General features: G+C 35.3%; 3 protein-coding genes and 1 long non-coding RNA gene across 4 annotated transcripts; 2 read left to right on the top strand and 2 right to left on the bottom strand.

The window, feature by feature from the left end:
• Positions 1–586: 586 nt before the first annotated feature.
• LOC141915399 (uncharacterized) lies at positions 587–2,132 on the top strand. The gene is made up of 4 exons (XM_074806912.1): positions 587–644; positions 1,034–1,154; positions 1,247–1,321; positions 1,680–2,132. The coding sequence occupies exons 1-4, from the start codon at positions 614–616 to the stop codon at positions 1,936–1,938; spliced, it is 486 nt and encodes a 161-aa protein (XP_074663013.1). The 5' UTR covers positions 587–613; the 3' UTR covers positions 1,939–2,132.
• LOC141914778 (dystrophin-like) lies at positions 1,962–8,674 on the bottom strand. Its single transcript, XM_074806074.1, has 24 exons — positions 8,502–8,674; positions 7,923–8,158; positions 7,608–7,846; positions 7,302–7,484; positions 6,944–7,189; positions 6,773–6,860; positions 6,439–6,689; positions 6,195–6,348; positions 5,895–6,067; positions 5,445–5,774; positions 5,187–5,362; positions 4,945–5,095; positions 4,681–4,836; positions 4,434–4,598; positions 4,048–4,203; positions 3,809–3,970; positions 3,584–3,712; positions 3,307–3,480; positions 3,035–3,190; positions 2,817–2,954; positions 2,482–2,664; positions 2,222–2,374; positions 2,023–2,125; positions 1,962–1,981 (listed from the first exon to the last, which is right to left on the bottom strand). The coding sequence occupies exons 1-24, from the start codon at positions 8,672–8,674 to the stop codon at positions 1,962–1,964; spliced, it is 4,095 nt and encodes a 1,364-aa protein (XP_074662175.1).
• A 319-nt stretch (positions 8,675–8,993) lies between these two features.
• Positions 8,994–13,622, bottom strand: LOC141915400 (uncharacterized). The gene is made up of 3 exons (XR_012620955.1): positions 13,489–13,622; positions 9,773–9,852; positions 8,994–9,133 (listed from the first exon to the last, which is right to left on the bottom strand). It is a non-coding gene; the product is annotated as an uncharacterized LOC141915400 (long non-coding RNA).
• Positions 13,623–14,114: 492 nt separating this feature from the next.
• On the top strand, positions 14,115–21,252 carry LOC141901162 (mitogen-activated protein kinase kinase kinase 2-like). The gene is made up of 16 exons (XM_074788269.1): positions 14,115–14,225; positions 14,581–14,652; positions 14,756–14,862; positions 14,943–14,983; positions 15,089–15,194; positions 15,285–15,449; positions 15,809–15,952; positions 16,134–16,228; positions 16,341–16,417; positions 16,774–16,848; positions 17,209–17,364; positions 17,457–17,605; positions 17,715–17,840; positions 17,924–18,053; positions 18,140–18,314; positions 18,551–21,252. Exons 2-16 carry the CDS (start codon positions 14,649–14,651, stop codon positions 18,783–18,785), a joined length of 1,785 nt encoding a protein of 594 aa, XP_074644370.1. The 5' UTR covers positions 14,115–14,225; positions 14,581–14,648; the 3' UTR covers positions 18,786–21,252.
• The last annotated feature ends 243 nt before the right edge of the window (positions 21,253–21,495 follow it).

The following is a 21,495-nucleotide window of genomic DNA, read 5'->3' as shown; positions in this document are numbered from 1 at the left end:
ATTTTGATCGAGTTACTCAGGATCTGATAGGATGGAATTATTCGCATAACCACGCTTTGGCACCTCGCGATGAATAGTTTTTCTTCGTAATACTAATGAATTCTATACGAATTCGTTGAGCTATACTAATTCTGTTTAGATGGACAAATGAAGCATTCATAATCGCTCGGGTTTTTATGGGGAATTAAATAGGATGTACTTTTTTCTTAGAAACTGAATGAATTGCTAATTGGAAAAATGCAATTCCGATGCTTATTTTAGATAAAAATATGTCAAGCGCTCATCCTGTTCAAAAATTCTCAAGACATGAATAACTCAATTCCAAAACTTTTAAAACAGCGGAACATGAGTTGAATCTACTCGCAAGTATGATAATCAAAAGCTCTGGGTATTCTATCTAAATGATGGGAATCTAATTTTTAATCGTTTGCTGAAATATAGAAAAAGAACATAATTGTATAGCCAGCATGGTTGGCGACCTTCAAAGGCTGGAATAAAACCGTTGAGTGCTTTATTATTGGGTATTCATTTAACGATATAGATACAGCTGCTCAAAAACAGTTAAAACTCCCAGAGTACATAGGTAGTAAACATTCATTCATCGAACAGTAAAATGCTTGTGAGGATACTAATACTATGTGCAGGTAGGTAAATTCAAGACGTTCAATAGAAACAAGTTTTTCGCTTTAAGACTTTGATGGTCTATCTTACATTATAGTCACTCATTTTCACATCATCATTCGGCTATCTAATTTGTTGGTACGTCTTTATTTTGAGTCTAATCAGTTTTAAGTTTGTCGTAGTAAAAACATATTTATGGCTGCTCAGAATTTCAATTCGTTAATACTGTTGATAATTCTGTTCCAAAAACAGTGTGCCTATACTCTAATGTTTACCATAACTATTCAAACTTAAAACGTTTAAATTTAAACGTTGCGAACGTTGAAGCTGCCGAGATAATTATTACTAACAGCTGTCCATGAAATCCAATACTTCAAAGAACTTCTGATTTCCATCTCGTTAAAATTTTCAGCAATTACACCAGCACTGGGAATATTAGATTATAAGAATTGGTGCGGACAGTACAACACGGGGTTGTACCCTAAAAATGCAAATGGTTGTTGTACCTGCGCGGACCCCATTGAAACGTGTCGGTAATGATCTGTCGTTTAACATTCATTGCTTCCTTTTATGCACCAAACCATTCCCATAAAGTAAACTCAGCCTTGTAATGTTGTCATTTCAGGAGCTGTAGGAAACCGGCTGATGCTTTGGATGAGGCATGTTTACAACACGATCGCTGCGTTCATTGCGATAGAACGTAAGTCGAATCATTCAGTTTTCAAAGAAATCCATAAAGAAATGGTATTCTAACTACCTATAAATCTGCTACTAATACTACTACTACTAGATCAAAACCATTATTAACCTGGTCTGGATAAAGTGAATTTGACTGTCTGGCCAAACTACCTGATATTTCCTATCACTGTAGTTTTCACCACAAAACTGAGAGTGATTTGACATCAAAAACAGTAATTGAACTTTAAATTATTCTGATTTTGAGAGTATTTTGATATATCTGAGTGGTTAAAAATTTTAAAAGAGTAGAAACTACTCCCAAATAGTCATCGTAGTCAGGTCTGGACTGAACATTGATTTTGATTTTTGTATCTTTGCAGTGAAATTCCATCGTATCATTTCTGCTACTGCGAACGTCTATTTGTGAAACACGCCAAAAATGCTTGCTACGATGTGTCAAAATGGTCTACGAGAGGGTATTGTCATTTATACAAAACCGCTGCAATATTTTTTTTTAAATACAGACCGTGCCTTTGCAAAACGAAAAAATGCAAAACGAAAAACATCCTGAAACACATATTTGGTAAAACGCACAAATATTGCGGAGTGAAATATTACAGAAAATGTCCACCTGAATAAATCTGAAGCGCAGAATAGGCCTATCAATAAAACCAATTCCTACCTTAGCTTTTTCTAACTTGTGTTGTATATTTTCATCTGAACCATCGATAGCGATATCTTCGCTATTTTCCGGTAGTCCCTTCTTTACTTTTTCAGTAATCCTTTGCATTTCACCTTCTAATCGTTCCTTTTCCTCATTTAATAGCTGTAATACGAATCAAGTTGAATACTTACATCATTTTGTACATAAAGATGAATAAATGTATTTGAAAATAATCATATAACTTTGGTAATAACTTACAGTCTGGTTCTTTACGACTTCAGAAGGAAGATTTTCTTCTTCAATTGAAGTGATGTGAAGAGTTTGTTTAAACGATGACGAAGCCTTCATGAAATTCTCCATTTCGATATCTAAACTATCCAAGCTATAGTCATCGTCATCGGAAGTTTTTCCCTAGCGAAATAATAAACAACGTAATGACAGCCTCAATGAACTGAAATAATACAATACCCCATAATTTTTCTCGTTGAAATAAAAGGCCGAAATGTAGTGTTACGTACCTGTAAAGATGTCTTCTTAGACTGAACTAAATTGACTAAAGAAGCCCATCTACGTTTAATGTCACCGACCTGTTCCTGAGATTCGACCAGACCACTCTCGTCTGCCATCTCTTGTAATTTATTGAATGTGCTGCTTAAACTTTCGATATGTGGCTGGTGCTTAGCAACATCCTTATCCGCATCCTAGCAAAAACCAATGATCAGGGTGTGATAATAAGATTCCTTGTTGTTGCTTATGTAACTATTTATACATACAATGTTTTATGATAGCAGTAATGAGAAATATGTAGCGAATATTCTAGTAATTATCTAGGGTAACCTTATTAATCTATTACCTCAACAATGCTTAACTTTTCTTCCCGTTGAAGAACTTTCTCCCAACGATTAAGTACGTTGCTAATAACTATGATATCTGCATGCATGAACTTGGATAGCTGGACAGCGTTTTCCAAATCAGCTTTTCCTTGAGTGACCTGTAGGAATAAACGAGCTCAATCAGAGATTCAAACTAAAATATCTAATCACATCTGATAATATAAGAAAGATTAACCACCTGAATTCCGAGTTTGTTGTAATGTTGTTTTATAGCTTCTATTTGTTGGTTGAGTTTTTCTGGAAAGTCTACCTGCTGTTTATCGACGATTTGACGTCCAGTTTTAATTACGTATTCAACATCAGGTTTCAGTTCGCTCATCGAATGATAAAATGTCTGTAATACGTATAATGACTTAATAAAATAATGAAATAATTAATGAAATAATTTAGAGCCAGATTTGACGAAATGAAATATTTCAGAAATAACTCTAAACTTCTAAATTGACTTACTAAGCAATGTTGTAGTTGAGTTTCAACATTTTCAGGGTCTGTATCGATCAGATCTATGAAATGCAGGCGTTCTTCGATATCGTTGAGAGTCCTTCGCACAAAATTCAATTTCAGATCGAAGTTGGCCGGACGTTGAAACTTATTGAACATTCCCTTCACTTCAGAGAAATGTTTCTGCAATGAACAAATAATGTAGATGCGCATTAGCCTATGTATCTATGAGTAATGATATGAATAAGGAAGAGGATAGCAGATAAAAATTGAGAGAACTACGTACGGATGCTATGTTGATTTGTTGTTGTAACCTCGTAGAAGCTTCTGCTTTCCCTTCCTGCTGATAAGTGGCGACTTGAGCATTCAGATCAGAGAGAATTTTCTCTTGGTGAGTGAACTCACGCAGCAACGTCTGCAACCGAGAACGGATACAAATTCGTTAAAAAGAAAATTATCTACATTTACAAAACATAACTATTCTGAATACGCCAATACATGAAAGCTCTACCTCAGTCACGTCAGGAAAGTCGGCTGCCAAGAAATCTGCATCCAACCACTCCCGTAAAGACAAGGCAACATCGTTCGTCCATTGCGACATTTCGATCAACTGTCGTTCAATGTTCTGAGAAGTTTTCATAGTTGAGTCTAAATACGTGATGCGCTTGTGACCCTGAAATGATTGAAATATTAGTAGAGAAATATCTGGACACATATTTTTACCCGGTAATCAACTAATCATTCACTTACCTCAGAATTTGTTGAATTCCACTTGTTGAGAAAACTCTCCCATTCCTTTTTGATTGTGCCAACCATTACTTTCTTGGCAACAAGAAAACCTACCAGTTCTTCCATACGTAACTTGTTTTCATCAGTATGATTATGTATCACCAGATTTTCGAGCTCCTACAAATTCCATAAAATATTACAAGATGTTAATATTCAATTCTTCTCAGTTGGGTTTCACCAAAATTCTAGTGCTTTTAGAAATATCTAGCTCATCAATATCTAAATTGCAACTAGAGAAAATCCTAAATCAAATTCTTTATGAAGTGAAAGTAGATATGAATCCTAAATCAAATACTTTATGAGGTCTCTAGGTTGTATCATTTACGACAAATTCCTGGACTACTTACATCAAGTTCTTCAGAAACCTCTTCAGCATCAACGCTGTTACTGTTTCTATGTATGTGTAAAATGCGTTGTACACGGCTAACCCAAGCCACTTCCTTACTGAGCAAATTCTTAAACTCTAACCATTCACCTTCGCCGGTCACATATCGATCAAAAAGTTCTTCGACCTATCAAGTTACGAACAAGTTACTGGGTAATGTCATTCTAGAGGTTTTCGTACAAGTAGGTTTTAATAGTATACAAACTTACTTGAGTGCAGACATCGGCCCACTTATCTTTAATGCTGGACATTCTTTGATCTAAATCTTTATGCGTAGCCATTACAGTGTCAGCTAACATCGACCCATAAATCTTTTGGATACTCTTCATTTCATTATCTTTCGCGGACACCTCCACCTTTAATTTCTGCAATTGACAGAATTTGACTTACTCTATGCATAAAACATTCAACTAGCAATAAGATAATTGATGAAGTCCGTCAACGAGGTGATTCTGTGAATAAGTGGATTTTACCTTCATAGCTTTCGAATTAATTCCCAGATCATGACTGTCTTCGACGACATACTCTTTGCTAAGTTGAATTTGTAGAAAACTATCCAGCCACTTGTCCAGGGCACAGATTTCTTGTTGTAGCATTTCTGTTTTCTCCAAAGCCATCCGTAACCTTTGTAAAAAAGTTCAAAAACAGATAATACATCAGTTCATGAGAGAAAGAATTTATATCTGTATTGACAGAAGACTTTTTGAATGCGTACTTGTGATTTTGCTTTTTAGCTAATGAGACAACCTCTTCCCATTGAGAGTAAAGCTGAGATACATCTTCATCAAGCTGTTCTATGAACTGTTTGTTCCCACTTGAGACTAATTCTGACATCAACTCTTTGATGTTATCGACATTTTTCTGCAGTTGAACAATGTCTTCTTGGACACCCTTGATTAAAAAGAGACAAAATCGTGTATGATGAACAGACGGCGCCTACTTTAAGTTACCAGTATTCATGGCAGCTACTCACATCACTTTCTTGCAGTTGAGCTTGTATCGTTTCATTATCGCCATAAGACACCTCTGCAGCGTGCAAAAACATATCCATTTCGTCCATCCACTGTAATAATCCCACCGTTTGACTCTGAAGTTTCTCAAGATTCTGAATGGCGGTCTGAAATTTCGTCATTCGCTCATCGATTGTCGTGTTAACGTTTAACCAACGTTTTTCGATTTTTTCCAAGTCGGAGGTGAATCTGTCCTTTTTTTCCGGAAACGTTGCGCGTTGTATCATTTCCTCAGTAATCGACTTGATGTAATCGACAGTCGATACATGTTCAGAGATGTCATCTTGAAGTTCCTTAAAACAGAAAATGTAACCCAAGTCATATTCCCTACCATATTCTACTTTCATCTAATCGGGTACGAGATCAATTCAAATACTCATCTCGATACCACTATAACAAATCCATGATAATACCTTGTATTGTTTATATTGTGCTTCAAGAATATCAATATCATTGACTTCGAAAGATTCTGAATCAAGGACTGCTTCAATATCAGTTAACCAGGTGTGGAAAGCATCAACAGCTTCATTAAAGGCACTGGACGGAGTTTCATCAATGGACTGAAGTAGACTCTCTTGATAGCTGCCTATAGACATAACAATTCATCAACTTAAGATCATTCAAACTTTTGAATCTCATAATGACAAGAGGCTTCAACCAAATGTCTATTCATCTATTTGCATTGATATCAGTAATTAAAATAGTACTCGTACCTATTTTATTAAAAACTGCTTCCCACTCCTGCAAAAAAAGATGCAGGTCATCTTGAAGCTGCCCCAGATTATCAGCAGTATCGGGAAGTTCTTTCACCTGCATTCGAATCTGATCAACTTGTTCTTCGTGTGATTTCATTGATTTCAGTTTATCCTTTCAAACAAACAAATGAGATATGACATACCTATACAACTGACGAAAAGAATGCCGTGTTTACGAATCAAACATTAATTATAGACTTACCTTACAGTTTTCCAGCTTAGCAGTTATTTCTGATGCATAGTCTTCACCTACAATTCCGGACTCAGCAGTGTCAATCCATTTCTGATAGTTAAGCAGCACTTCTTTCAGCTGAATGAGATCTTCAAACACTTTGGACGATCGAATATTTGTTTCGACTTTCTTGTGCGTGTTATCAAATAAAGAGCAAACCTGACTCCAACGTTCAGACACTTCTGCCATTTTAGCGACTAATACATTATTAGCTTCTTCATCTGAAAAAAATTATTTCCAGATTTATTTACCAAGGTTATTTAATACACGAACACTTGTATCTATTTTGCATTGTTAACTATACCAAGTGCATTCTCTGCAAGTAAATTGGACCATTTCTTTTCGAGAGCATCAAACTTCGACTGTTGCATAGTTATTTCATTTTCAATATCCTAAAATGATATCGTTGTTAATGAATTGAAACATTCATGAACATTACCAGATTCTAAAATGTTTAATTTATCACAAAAACTACCTCTATCAAAACCATTTGCTCATCGAATGTAAGCTGATCCTCGGGGTTTGGAGCCTCGGAAGTCAGGAGTTCTAGATTTGATTCAGTTTTATCCAGCCACTCCTTGATCTCTCCAATTTCAATCTCGAGTTCACCTCGTAGATGGTTCTCTCTGTTTGGATGAGTTGATTGATTACTTTCATCAGCAGTGACAACAGTTTTTGTTTGAGCAGCGAGTTCAGAAAGATGAATGTGTGATTGAGCAATCTAGAAAATTAAATTCATAATTCATTCCATCTAGTTTCAATCAGTAAACATAATTTATTGGTTTTTATCACTCATACAGAGTTTACTATTAGCAGTAGTAGCTATGACTTACTCTTTGACTTTGATACCCCATATGATGCACAAGTGCCTCCCAACGACCCTGTAAATCCTCCATTGTAGCATTGAATTTCACAACGAATTGTTCGTTATGGTTTAAAATTTCAACCATATCCTGACAATGTTGATTTATCAAATCAAATTTCTTTAATTGAATATCCATACTTTCCTCAGCAGACTGCAATATTTGAAAAACAAAATACTAACTTGAAGCAGAATACATAAAATCGATACCGGATCATTCCTTGCCAATTTTTGATGCCACAAGAAATTAGGCACATAACTACTACTCTGATCTCACCTTCAACTTTTTCAGTTGACTAACAACTTGTGCTGGATCACCAAGATCATCGGACTTCATTTCAGCCAGCATCTGTTCTTTAGCAGTTAACCACTCATTGAATGACTGAAGTTCGCTATCATACTGTTGCCATTTACCCAATAATTCTTGTAACAGCGTCCAACGATCTTCAGTCCACTGACAAACACTAGACCACCGAGTTCCTAAACGTTCTAACTGACCTTCGAAATCTCCATAATCTAATAACATAATACATAATTCAGTACAGATTTTTATAGCATAACTTATTTTTCTTTAGAAAGTCGTAAAGCTTACCTTTCTCAGAATTAGAATCATCAACAACGACAACCATATTTTGAAGATTGTTCACTCTATCTTGCTGTTCGATCAATTCATCCTGTATGATTTTATGCTGATCAGTTTGTAGTTTCAACGCCTGCAGGTCGGAACCGATTGTTTCTGCTTCGACGATATGCACTTCCATTTTCGTCAACCACTGATCAAGAGAATCCAACTGTCTTTGTTGTAGATCCATTAATGTGTGTTGTAACCTGAAATAAACAACAACGATTTCACAACCATGTACATGCTTTCACAGCGAACACAATATAACTATCAATATTGAAATATCAGATTGTTTTGATCAAGTTGCTTCGCTTCTCAATTGACTACGCTATAGAACATAGTGTTTATAGTGCTATATGAAGCAATAGCATCTGACAAGAATGCCACATATAATTCACAGAGACAACTCATGCTGAGTAATTAATTACTTCACAAAGGGTACGATGTCAATACAACACTAGGAGGCCTACACTCTGATATTAAACTACACCAAACCCATGGTCAGCCCATTATTGCCATATAAGGCCTCTTACCGAACAAATAACTTACTTTGATTGTTTCTCCATAGCTTTTATTCGTAGTTCCTCCCAACGATTGTTCAATAATGCCATTTGAATTTGGATTTCTGCCTCTTCATCATGGGATATTTTAGAATCTTGTATCAGTTGATTTCCTTCGTGCAAAACATTCGCGACACTTGCCTGGTGTTTCATGAGCTCCATCATGAAATCCTACAATGAACAATAATTGCGAAGAATCATCAACAATTCTCGAGTTGAAATGTGATAAGTATGACATGACGCGCACACACCGAGGAGGGTTAAACAGGTTCAAACAATCCCAGCTTTCTAGGAAAGTGCCCTTCCAGTTATGGATTTCGTAAAATGAGGATTATGTTTAAAAGCCTAAAAGTGCTCTTTTTCAGAATGCTATTTCAATATTGACATTTGTAGGTGAACCATTTCTTTGACTTACTTCGTGCGTTTGGAATTTATCTTTGACTTTTGAAACGTCTTCTTCATCAGAGGCATCATTCTCGTCTTGTAACAATTCCTCGGCCTCTAGAAGCCATGTCAGAATGCCGGTTAATGATTCTTGATACGTATCCATGTTGTCGCTGTAGCTACTATTATTACTGCTTGAAGAACTCAAGGGGTTGCTACTGAGAGACATCTTTCAGCCTTAAAAGATCGAAAACAGAATGAACACTATCCACGATGAAAATGGATGTATTGATATAAACAGATTAGAATCCATAGAACTAGCGCCGTTTTACTTTCACAGTATACCCGTAATTGTAACTAAATTGATCCCAGCGCAAGGCAGAGACGACTTTACATAGATAGAGCTCTAGATAGATTGAATTGATGGTCATACTATAGCATGGCACCATATTGAAAACGGATGGATTGTGTAATCTTCCATCAACTAATTATATTTCATATACTTCATATTATGGGCGACCGACATTCAGGTTAAAACATCTGACTTCATATCAGCGAAACATATTAACATACAACTCAATACCGTATACGCATATCTGACAGCAACCTGGATTTAATCATATTGCTGTAGGTCTCCACCCAGAGGACAATAGATGCAACTTAAGACCATTTGAGTAAACATTCATATCAAAATAGATACTAATCTCTAAAAGCTGATCAGTAAATATTTCTGACATGACCGTCAATCGCTTCCTCCATAGGCCAAGTTTCCCGAACAAAATCATGCTTTGCTGTCTGAAACCAGCCCTCAAATTTGCTCTGGCAGTTTTGTTTTTTTGTTTCACAACTCTGGATGAATCAAAAAGGGTAACTTACCAAAAATATAGTTTTAGATTGGAGCAATCAAGATTTACATTGCTGTAGGTATATCCAGCGAGTCCATATTAGCACCATACCTGAAACATCCAATACATCAACATTTTAAGATAAAAAGAGTTTAATTCGAACAGAGATTAGAGATTCCAGAGATTAGAATTTGAAAATGTGGCAGTTGATCATAGTTTTGGATTCCAAACTAGGATAAGGGGCATAAATCTATGAAATTCTCAACCAGTTCACTAAAGTTCTGGATATTATGCACTATTTTTCATAGACAAGTGTTTCCATAACAAAAACTAATTATTTAGAGTATTAGAACCAATTTTACAAAATCGTCAACATTCATTCTCACACTTTTTCTCTTCGTTTTCAACAAAAAGATCTTATTCGAAAAGTACATTTCCCTATTTCTCACGGAAAGCCACAATGCCGAATCAATACGATCGAGTGAACATAATAGAAAACAAGAAAATCCACATTCCGAAAGAAAAACGCAAGGAAATAAATAATACCCTGGCCTGATTTTCTCTGCAGGCTAGATAAAGATTGTAACGTGGATTATTGAGAGCTTTGACAGTTGGCGGTAGAGTAAGTGAGACCTTGTGGGAGAAAGACATTCTTCTTGGCATAAATCAAAGCTAAAACATGTTTCCTTAAATGATAAATAACGTCGCTATAACCAGGCTCCGCTGTCAAACACAGCTCTACACTTAATTAACTAACGATCATTGCATAGGGATAAAATATCGGCGACATTCTTCCTATTAATTGATCTAAAGGGGTTTTTTAAGTACACTACTTAAACTTATAAATAGATTAATGAATAATATGAGCTGCCGAAGAATAAATAATACTCCGACAAAAATCTGATATTACACCGCGTATTAATTACCAGTATGAACGAAAAGGTGACTATTGAAACAGTTTTTCGTGAGAAATAGTAATATCTCGCAGGAGAAATCCGCATACCGCGAGGATAGATTTTGTAAGTATATTGTAAACAAGCTTAACGCTTACTACGCGCGAGTGATTTACTTATTTTTCAGCCGCGCCGTCGAAAGAGAAACATTTGTAATAAAACTTCTGTACTTCACAGCAAACTGAAAAGTAGATACGCTCATCCCCCGGTCGCGCGGGTGTTGTGTTGTGTTGTCGAGAGAGAGAGAGAGGAAAACTTATCCCGATTCTGACTTTCATAAACATGTTATACAACAAATCCTCGCCGAGTAAAGAAGCCGGTAATGCAATAAGGCCTGCAGTAGAGAATGTGTTGTACCGGTAAACAAAATCCTAACCTTGTATGATACTATATAGACTCATACAGGATACAGGCTACCGATCCTACCTGAATTCTAAATAATTATGTACCTTTATCAAAAGCGTATCCTTGATGTAAAGCGTTTGTTGCGGAGGATGAATTGTTTGAAGTGGCTTTTTCAGAATATTTTATTCGTAATGAGTTACGTAACCCGATATATCTACTGTAGTAGACATAACTAGGATGAAGTTATTACGCAGTGATGAGAGGCAACTACTAAATATAAATAAACTGTATATTCCGTGAATATCAAAGTTCACGTAATCCTTGCGCCGACCGTAATGAATTTACTCCAGTTTTCGAACATTCCGTAAAACAAAAATATCATGAATCAGGAACCGGAGTTAACTCATCGAACTCTCGCAACTGTAGAACTGGATCCAGGCGGGACAAAAGTTGTCTTTTCTCGTTGCTTTCATTTTTGTCTCTATAAATACCTCGACTACCGATGTAACATAAAGCTCCCCAGATGCTGAATCATAATCTCCGTCAGTCCAGACAGACGTGATAATAGCGAGGAATCGGCAAAATTTACATTCATCTTCGTGACTTATTCTATTACTCATAAAACCTGACGCGAATTTCAGGACATATGGATTCAGACTACCATTATATTCTTAGATACTTGAAGTTGAACACTCTCTTATAACGCCAATAAAAATCTGTTATTACCATTATTAGAGTCTGTCTGACTAAACACTCCTCGTGAAAATTACTTTTTTATTGGAATCGCCGATTTCATCGTATGCTATCATCAATTACAGCCCTGGATTGGGATCATGGATTGATTTTTCATATATCACAGCTATTACGAGACAAATAGCTTTCGAATGTTGTCTAATCTAATAGCGGAATTCCATCCATTCGTTCGCAATAACAACACGAATGCATATAAAATACACATGGCATTGCTTCTTATAACTGTAGGAAAAACCTGTAACAAATCAATGAAGCAGCCACTCACGCAAAGTAAATATGGGGAATATAACATTATATGTACATCTAGCAAAAAGAGTAATGTTATAGTGACAAATATGAAGGGATCTATGCTACAGATTCCATATGAGTTTAAGTTTTAATCTTATAATTCAATTCTAGGGCCCTAGAGTCAAATCCTGAGCCACAACGGTAGAACTGAATGCCATGAATTAATCGAAATGGGAATTTCAAGCCTACAATCAAAAAATCATTTTTACTTCAGATGAATGACATGCATTTCTATAACAACTACTTTTCTGTAATAAAAAGCATTGTAGGATAGAACAAACTTAGTTTAGCCTAGTTTGGGCATAAACATCCATGGTTTGGGTCGTCCAACTATTAAGGTCTACAGCCCTTGAGTCAAATCCTAACCCAAAACAAAACAGTTGAACTAAATGCCATGAATTCAATTTGAATACATGGATGAAACTCAAGCCTACTACATAAATATCATTTTACTTCAGATAAATGCCATTCATTTCTACATCTAAATGGTTTTTTGTATTTTTCTATGATAAAAGCAAATTGGCTAATTGTAGGATAATCAGAACAAACTGAACTTAGAATATGGAGAAATGAATACACCATAGAATTGGATTAATTATTAACACTTGACACAAGCTAGATTGCATATAATTACAGTCGCTACTTATATTCACTAGTGTATTAAAACTATCATGCTGCCTACACAGCCTAGCTAAATCGATAAATCTAAATTGGTCCCAAGGAAGTTGAAGTGTCTGTGATTGAAATCAGCAGGGGTGTTAAAATATAGCAATAAGGTGAAACATAATTCTGCAACTGATGGAGGATGAAAACAATTGTGCCCAATGAGGAGTTGTGAAGCTAGTTTTAAGACGTCCAAACCATTGTAATAGTCTCCGGGTTTCAATTCATGTGGCAGCAGTGCATGCAGAACATTTCTAGACTAGAGGCAGTTAATTCAAGCCCAAAAATGATATGTTTTGATGAAAATAGTAAATCGCTATTTAAGTCACTTATCAATATCAATGCTGATTTCAAAATGCTGGAGGGAGGGAGAGCAGCCAATTTAAGACAATTTAGTACGCAATTTTATCCTCTCTCTCCTCTGTAGTGTACGCTACTTTGTCTTTAACAACGATGTCATCAACAATTACACAATAGCAAATAGCATAATGAAAAAATAAATTCAATCATATCTAGGCTAGGTCTATATACAATTAAAGTGGAGTGTGAGGGCTCGTTTGAAATAAAAACCTAAAAAAATGAACTAATTCATTAAACATTTATTTGTTTTCACACTTGGAGTACAAATAGTGTGTAAGTATATAAAACTGCTTAACGATTTCCATTCAGACTATTCGACGAGTCGTCGAACCTAAAGCGGCGTTTAAGTATTTTGGCAATAAATGAGATAATTGCGGAATGTTACCTTATCAATACATTCGACTGAATAGTCCGGTGCGTATCGAATAGGTGTTATAGTTCCAGTTAACTATGCAATTGATGCGTGACAGCTTAGATAGCACGAGCCATTGTTTCGGGTTCGAGGTGTTTATTTCTGAGTTGCGCATTCTGTAAAACCATAACATGAAACGTTCATTGATAACAAATAGTTAGCAAACAATTTTTTGTGCTTTTATTTCAAGGAGCTATATCTTTCTAAATATCTAAAAATATTAAGATTATCTTATTTTTTCTAAAAAGTGTAATATGATGCAATATCAAATTTCCAAAAGCCAAGTATACGTGTGATCGTACCAGTTACAAGTTTATCTTTTCTATACTCAAATAATCTGATAACGAAAGGATAAATGACAGAAATTTATGGTCTCTGTCTAAAACCTAGTTTTACAGTTATCCTCGATTTAAAAAAGTATTTACTGATTGAGTTGTAGTAATGTTGTATTATTTTAAATCCTAAATGCCTCATACATAAGTATGGACGAACCGGTAAAAAGTTTGAACTTTATCGGTTACTTGATTGCAATCTGCTCGACGCGACAGGCACGGTGCACTTAAACGCCACTCGCTTATCATCGCCGTTGATCGAGAAGTGAATGACATGGCGTAGTTGTCACACTTTTTGGTGTAAAAATAATCAATTTATTTTCCATTTTTGGTCGTTGTTATCATGTCGCAGCTGATATTTTCGATCTTTACTTGAAGGTAAGTCATGCATGGCGTCAATTTCTAATTAAAGCTGTTGCCGATATCTTTTATATCGCTTCGAATTCTTGCAAGATAGACAATTTTTTCACACTTCCAAATCCTGCCATTTTTGAAGAGCTATCTTGTCCGTCAACTGAGTATATCGTTACAGTACTTAGAATACTCTTGATATTAGATGCCTCTTCAAATCTTTTCATTTTGTATGTGGTAATAGTCGAGGATATGCTTGTGAGGCTCATTTGAATCTGTATGTAAATGCCAAAGCGAAGTATGCTTGTTTTAGTTTACTCCATGTGGCTCGTTAATATGTTGTGTACATCATTAGTTCAATTCGGTCATATTTTTCACGCAGGAATTGCGTCGTGTGAAGAATGATATTAATATAACAAATGGCTGTTTACTCAAAGTGTGAAATCTAAAATGGGTAAGCAAATTATTTCGTACATAATTCACCATCTAGCTTGAATAACTTGATTACTGTTAATAAGAAAATAACTATGAATATATCGACAAATTCTGTACCTTAGATCCTCCTGATATTGAAGTTTGGAATGATATAAAGGATGGACTAACCAAAGGTCTCCGTCAAGCCGGGGGTCATCGAAGAAATAAAGAAGTTGGTCATGGGATCCACGTAAGTTTTGATCATTCCATTTTGATCATATATTTTGACACGTTGTTACAATATGTGTTCAGAATTTATTTCTGTTTCAGAATGAAATGCGAATTAAATGTGAATATTTGGAAGAAAGGAGGTATGATATAACATGAAAATGTAGTGATTTTTAAACGCAGAACTGACTTGAACCATGAAAATATGAAATAACCATGAAAATGTGAAATTTTCTATTTATAAACAGAATCATACAAGTACCTGTGCCAGTCAAATATGATGAGTTATTGAGTAAAGTGAAGCAGTACTATGGATCTGCGCTAGGGATGCATTATACCATATCTGATGGCGAGGTAGGTTCCATAGACAAATCGATTATCAAAATCAATCTTTCGGCAGATAAAATGATCAACATTCTCTGTATTTTTAACTGTATTTTTCAGTGTTACATTCCTATAAAAGGCCAGCATGAATTAGAGCAGGCTGTTAATTTGTGGGAAAAGGGGGATCACAAGAGAAGCTTGCGCATTCATTTGAGTCGTGATGAGGTAAACTCGAATAATTCACCCACACCTCCTGGAAAATTAGGTGAACTCTTCAGTACAACGGTAAGTTGACCCAAAAAATTGTAGGCCAGTTGCACAAAAGGTGGTTTATTGATGTCTTCAAAGTTTAAACGTTGATGCTATAGTATAAACTGTGGTTAACATGAATCAGTGTTTAAAGGCTCCATGTACTAGCCAAAAAATATGTATGCAAGTGTGCATCAAATTCTGCTCATGTGTATGTGTGTGTGATGGAGAAGACAACAGAAACAGAAAGAATTCCTTTATATTCAAATAAGTTTAACTAGGGTGGTGAACAGTCACTTGAAGATGCTGCAAATCTGTAGTAAATCTGGTCATATGATGCATTCTATGCTAAATGGTTAGAAAATTATGGAATGTATTTGATTGCTGTTTTACAGTATGAAGGCAGGTCAATCGGAACGACTCATGATCGTTATTCTCCCCCTCCGGGCTCAATACCCGCCCATGAAGAGGGGCACTTGTGCCCAAGTAGTTCGTTCACAACAAGCGAAGGTGAATTCATTCCTGAACATTCAGAAACAGTAAGTCAAACTTATCCCAATCTTTGCATTTAACAAATCCAATCATAAAAATGACACAGGCCTCTCTGTTGTAAAGATATGACCTACAAACTTATTAATAGTTAAGACTTGACTGCTTTCTTACCAATTCTTACCAATTTTCTCATTTTCATTGCGAATACGTATCTATTCAATATTTCAGGTTCGATCTCATAATGATCATCCTCTGGCTGATTCCAACGATAGTTCTCTATCTGGCAGTAGAAATTCTCTCGATAGCAGCTACGTGAGCAATTTGTAAGTCCCGAAATCTGACAACAACGTTCTATATTTCTCAATTGCTTCAACGATTCAAATATCGATCTTGAACAGGGACTGGGACGATACGTTTCTTGATATTCTCTTTCAGAGGTGATACATATCCGATGAGACGTAAAAATTCAGGGCGAAGTGCTACATCAGATACGGCGTATGAGGATCCGAAAGGTATTTGCGTAAAACTTCATATTTCTGATTCAGGTCACTATCTGAATTAATGAGAACTTTCGTGCTTTGAAAAATCCAGGCCATCGGTGTATCAATAATGTAGTCATAAAATTCTGTGTGTGAATTAAGACAGAAAGATGTTCTTCGATGTTATGCACCTTTTACAGTTTTCACACTTGATAAACGTTTCATCGGTAGATTTCTATCCAACAAGTGAATTTACCGATGATGTCTGAAACGCATGATACACTCTGTTCTGAATGTGAATTCATCATAAATGTCATTGATACACACAAGTTACTCCACAAAGCTTATTATAGAATGTTGCAGCGCATGTTTGATGTTCTGAATTGTAGCTCAAGAACGTGAATACAGTAAAGGTGGTACTTATCCGACCAGACTTCGTCCAACTACAACTAAAGATCGTGAAGGTATCAATCTGCACTCATGATTTATCTATTCATTTGAATTTATTTCTAATCATATCATCGGATTGCGTAGTTTTCTTGTGTTTATTAATTTGATTCATTTATGTGTTCACCTAATTCGAATTATGTTCTGTAGTTAGTTGTTGATGTAACAATGTTCTATATTATATAGTTGTTGAATATTGTAAAAAATGCATACTGTAATGACACCTCTTTATATTTTTGATGATTTTAGTCCGTCCATAATCATTGAATTTTCTTTATATGCAATGCGAGAAACCACCTACTCGCACTTTTTAACCTCATTGCAGACTATTGTATGAATAGTTTAGTTTCAGTTCTGCATATTTTTCTATTGAACAGGTAGCAAAACATTTCCAAGAGGTTGGGGTCGTAATCTAGAGCAAGGGACATTTTACAGCCCTACAGTCGGAAGTGAGCGTTCGCTCAGTACTAGTAGCAGTAGTAGTGGCCTTGCACAAGATTTTGATTCTCCCGACGGGCGAAGGAAAAAAGAAAGTAAGCATCGGCATAACTGGTGGTTGCAGAATTGATATGTGTACGTGGTAAACATGGTCGTAACAATCATTGTGGTAATCTTGTAATTCTAGCCCCGCGTGCTCCCGTCAACTGGAAGAAAGGTAAATTGCTTGGCGCTGGTGCATTTGGTCAAGTATTCCTTTGTTACGATGTGGATTCTGGCCGAGAACTGGGTGTTAAACAAGTTGCTATAGGTGCGATGAGTGCAGATATTTCGAAGGTTAGTCTGACGTCGATGTATTCAACTCAATTGACGTTCTCTTGAATATGAAAATCCAGATTTTGTTGCGGTATACATTACATAATCTTTCGAATGAATAAATTTATAGGAAGTTCGTGCCCTTGAGTCAGAAATTCAGCTTCTAAAAAATTTACAACATGAGCGTATTGTGCAGTATTTTGGAACCCAAAGTGACAAAAGCTACTTGTCAATATTCATGGAGTACATGCCTGGAGTAAGTACTACTCGTTGATAAGTTTTTCCCTGAGATGTGCAGTGACAGTCCTTAATTATGAGTCATATTTTTGATTTAAACAGGGTTCTGTGAAAGATGAACTCCAAAGTTACGGTGCTCTAACTGAAAACGTTACTCGAAAATATACTTCCCAAGTTTTACAAGGAATCGTTTATCTACATAAACACATGATTGTACATAGAGATATAAAAGGTTATTTTGTCGTATTAGTTTTAGAAATCGTATGCTATTAGTATTACTACGGGTTACATCATGCATAAACCTTGTTTATTTTTCAGGTGCAAATATTCTACGTGATTCATCAGGCAATGTAAAATTAGGTGATTTCGGGGCTTCCAAACGATTACACACGATCTGCACATCCAGTAATATTAAATCAGTAACTGGCACTCCGTATTATATGTCACCTGAAGTAATTGGTGGTGAAGGTTATGGACGAAAAGCTGATGTATGGTAAGTGAAACTCAACTCTGCCCGACTTTCATTGAGAATTTGGTGTAGTAATCTTAGTAGATAGTAAATTTTTGAAGTCGCAGTTTCAATTCGGAATTCGACTCTGATTTCAAAATAAATCTATATCCTTCAATGTTTTAGCTCTAAGGGTATTATTCTATTCATTCCATAACTGGGAAATTGGATTATTCAATTTATGGTTGTCTAGACGATTATCTGTAAATTTCATTTTTTAGGAGCCTGGGTTGTACAGTGGTTGAAATGCTGACAAAATCTCCACCTTGGGCCGATTTCGAAGCCATGGCAGCAATATTCAAGATAGCTACAGCCGACCACCCTAAATATACATTACCGGACTACGTGTCGGATATTGCTAAAGCTTTCTTACAGTTGACTTTTATCAAATCCGCTCACGAGCGACCAACCACGGAGCAACTTTTGTGTCACCGATTTTGCAACGAGTTTACATAAATGGGCGGTGAATGTTAGGCTTATTAATCCATCATTTCGGGAAATGCTGGAAATTGGTCTATGCACAAAACAAAGCAAAACAATGTAATGCAATTGCCATGCGTTACAGTTAAAATACGTCCTGCTGTCCGTTGAACTCGGTGCTGCATTACAAGTTTGATTTTCGGGTGGGAAATATGAGGATTTAAAGAGACATACACTTCGTATCGCAAGCGTGAATGCAGGTCATTGTTTATGAATATTCTTACTAATATCTGCTGTGACTTCTCGTGAGGCAGAATTACATTCCATTGGTGTCTGTTTCAGTCGATTGCCTGTATCGGTTCGACATTCGTGTACATTCGGGGAAGCTGTTGGAACGAGAATCGTTTTGTCTCTTGATATGCAATTGATGCAAAAATTCTCTGTTATGAATGAAACGATTTTGTTCACTTGCTCATTTCAGAACAAATTCTACCGGAGGATAATCTTGCAGATATCATATATTTTTAGTTCGGCTATTTCTGTTTCAGAATTCATGTACAAAGAATGTACTTTACATTCTAGTTTCATGCATGTTTTCTTGTTGCTTAGCTTTCAATTTTTCGTGAAATCTGAACTCAAAATATTACCTCTTCTGGTTTGTTTTCCTTTGTGAATAAAATTCCCATTTATTTTGCAATTTCCACTTAATAGATGTATATTTTTGGCCAAAACATATAAATTGATCATTTCATCGCGGATCTCGTCAATCAAATCATGTTAAAAAGAAAGTAGATTTCGCAGCACGAAGCCTCCGCGTAAAATGTGTAAATAATTTGCATGTTAATTTGTAGACTATTCGGTATTGTGGAAGTATTGTTGAATAATTTATTAATTACTTATTTGTTAAATATTGATTAACTAACTTATTGGTGAATATTATGATATTTGTAGCTCACGTGGTTCTAAGTCATGGATAGATAGTTGTCGATTCTCTGTTTAGAGTGCGATTCATAATAATATTGTTTGATGATTATATTGTTTATTCGAGGTTTTGATTTTTGTTGAAGATTAGGTGCAATATTATGTGAATGCTGAATCATGACTTCAAAAAAAGTTTTAACGAGATGAAAACATCTGGATACCTAGATAAATGAATTTCTAGTGAGAACCCGCGTTTTGAAAATTGACAGACATGCATGCCGGTATTTATATAACTATAGATTTTAAAAGGGGAAAATTTGCCAAATAAATTTACGTATATGAATATGACCTGTTTTCCTATTTCCAGCAAAAATTGTTATGAGTGATGTATATTATTATTCTAAGGTAGATAGGTATTATCAATATGTGCTCTGAATATATTTATCTGGTTTTAATCAGTTCATCAGGATATTTTATATATGAGTTGATATAGTTTTGAAATATATATTGACGTACGAAATTTTAATATGTACCATATCTTAATCTTCATACATCATTTTAATTACAGTAATCTAGCTTCAACCTTAGTTATATAATCCAGTTCGGTAGCTGTTAAAAATGTCATTGCGCTTTAATTAAGAAGAAAAACTTGGTAAATACGGTATAAACATATTCGCTGGTTTGTCTAGTCCGTCCATCCTTCTGAACATTCCATGCCACAAGTGGCCATTTACAATTAAGCCCCAAACCGTATAGAATATTGAAAATTGTAATTATTGATACAGTAACTGTGCTCTTTGAAAAGATCTTGGTACACGTGATCTACAAAAGAAATGAGTAAATTTTCATGTCCAGATAGGAGTTGATAGTTGATAGAGAAATGGTTCAGTAGTAGGATTTCTTTTCATGCATTTATGGTTTAGATAGCGTTTTAATTAGTTATTGTCAATCGGGAGCCAGTTTTGTAAACTTTCTTGAATAGCGCCTGGCCATTAGGATAAGTGTGGGATCCCCGGGTGTTAATTTCATACTCTGGTCGATGGAACCTACCCCTAGTTAATCTCAAATTGCTGAACAAATTAATTGAAAATTAGATATGAGAATATTCAAAATTAATGAAGGATGTTATGATTGAAAAGGATGTCTTATTTTATCCATAAATATTTATCTATTGTAAACTGTGATCATGTACTTTTACGATGCAGTCATATAGAAAATAGTCCCCTATAAGGCCGTCCTTTAAGAATTGGAATCATAGGAGGGTGATAGGAATGTGACATGTGTTGAAAATGTGTTTATTTAGGAACGTACTCTACACTGAATCTGTACGTATATAATGTATGTGTAGCTAGGTTTATATTCTATTTTTTGAGAATATTATCAGTTACATGCGGAAACTTCTTTCGGACAGATTTCCGGTTTATTGAATTGTTAAGTATTTTCTCTCATAATTTTGATGTGAAATTATTATGGTTCTTGTTCATTTGAGCACCTGCAATAAAAAGTTGCAACATGTTGTATGATTATTTATACGTATGTAAGCACACAGGCTGTTTGTCGGCCGTGTCACAGGACACCATGAATTGTGACATGAAAATATGTTCACAGAAATATTAGATATATATATATATATATATATATATATATATATATATATATATATATATATATATATATATATATATATATATATATATATATATATATATATATATATATATATATATATATATATATATATTTATGTATGTTTTGATGTTCAAGTATACATGTGAAATATTCATTCACAACTGCTTTTTGTTACACGGAAGATTTTGCAAAACTT

The sequence above is a fragment of the Tubulanus polymorphus genome, chromosome 1 (genome assembly GCF_964204645.1).
Source record: "Tubulanus polymorphus chromosome 1, tnTubPoly1.2, whole genome shotgun sequence".
NCBI lineage: Eukaryota > Metazoa > Nemertea > Palaeonemertea > Tubulaniformes > Tubulanidae > Tubulanus > Tubulanus polymorphus.
The sequence above is the reverse complement of the archived record's forward strand: the minus strand, read 5'-3'. Positions and strand labels throughout refer to the sequence as shown.

Excerpts from the sequence above, each read along its gene's own strand:
- LOC141914778 (XM_074806074.1), bottom strand. The coding sequence starts at position 8,674 with ATGGAGCTCATGAAACACCAGGCAAGTGTCGCGAATGTTTTGCACGAA. Across the intron at positions 3,971-4,047 it reads GGAATTCAACAAATTCTGAG|GGTCACAAGCGCATCACGTA; the intron begins GTAAGTGAATGA and ends CAATCATTTCAG. Across the intron at positions 3,481-3,583 it reads AACAAATCAACATAGCATCC|AAACATTTCTCTGAAGTGAA; the intron begins GTACGTAGTTCT and ends TGTTCATTGCAG.
- LOC141915399 (XM_074806912.1), top strand. The coding sequence starts at position 614 with ATGCTTGTGAGGATACTAATACTATGTGCAG. Across the intron at positions 1,155-1,246 it reads GACCCCATTGAAACGTGTCG|GAGCTGTAGGAAACCGGCTG; the intron begins GTAATGATCTGT and ends TTGTCATTTCAG. Across the intron at positions 1,322-1,679 it reads TGCGTTCATTGCGATAGAAC|TGAAATTCCATCGTATCATT; the intron begins GTAAGTCGAATC and ends GTATCTTTGCAG.
- LOC141901162 (XM_074788269.1), top strand. Across the intron at positions 16,229-16,340 it reads AGCAGCTACGTGAGCAATTT|AGGTGATACATATCCGATGA; the intron begins GTAAGTCCCGAA and ends ATTCTCTTTCAG. Across the intron at positions 17,841-17,923 it reads TCATGGAGTACATGCCTGGA|GGTTCTGTGAAAGATGAACT; the intron begins GTAAGTACTACT and ends TGATTTAAACAG.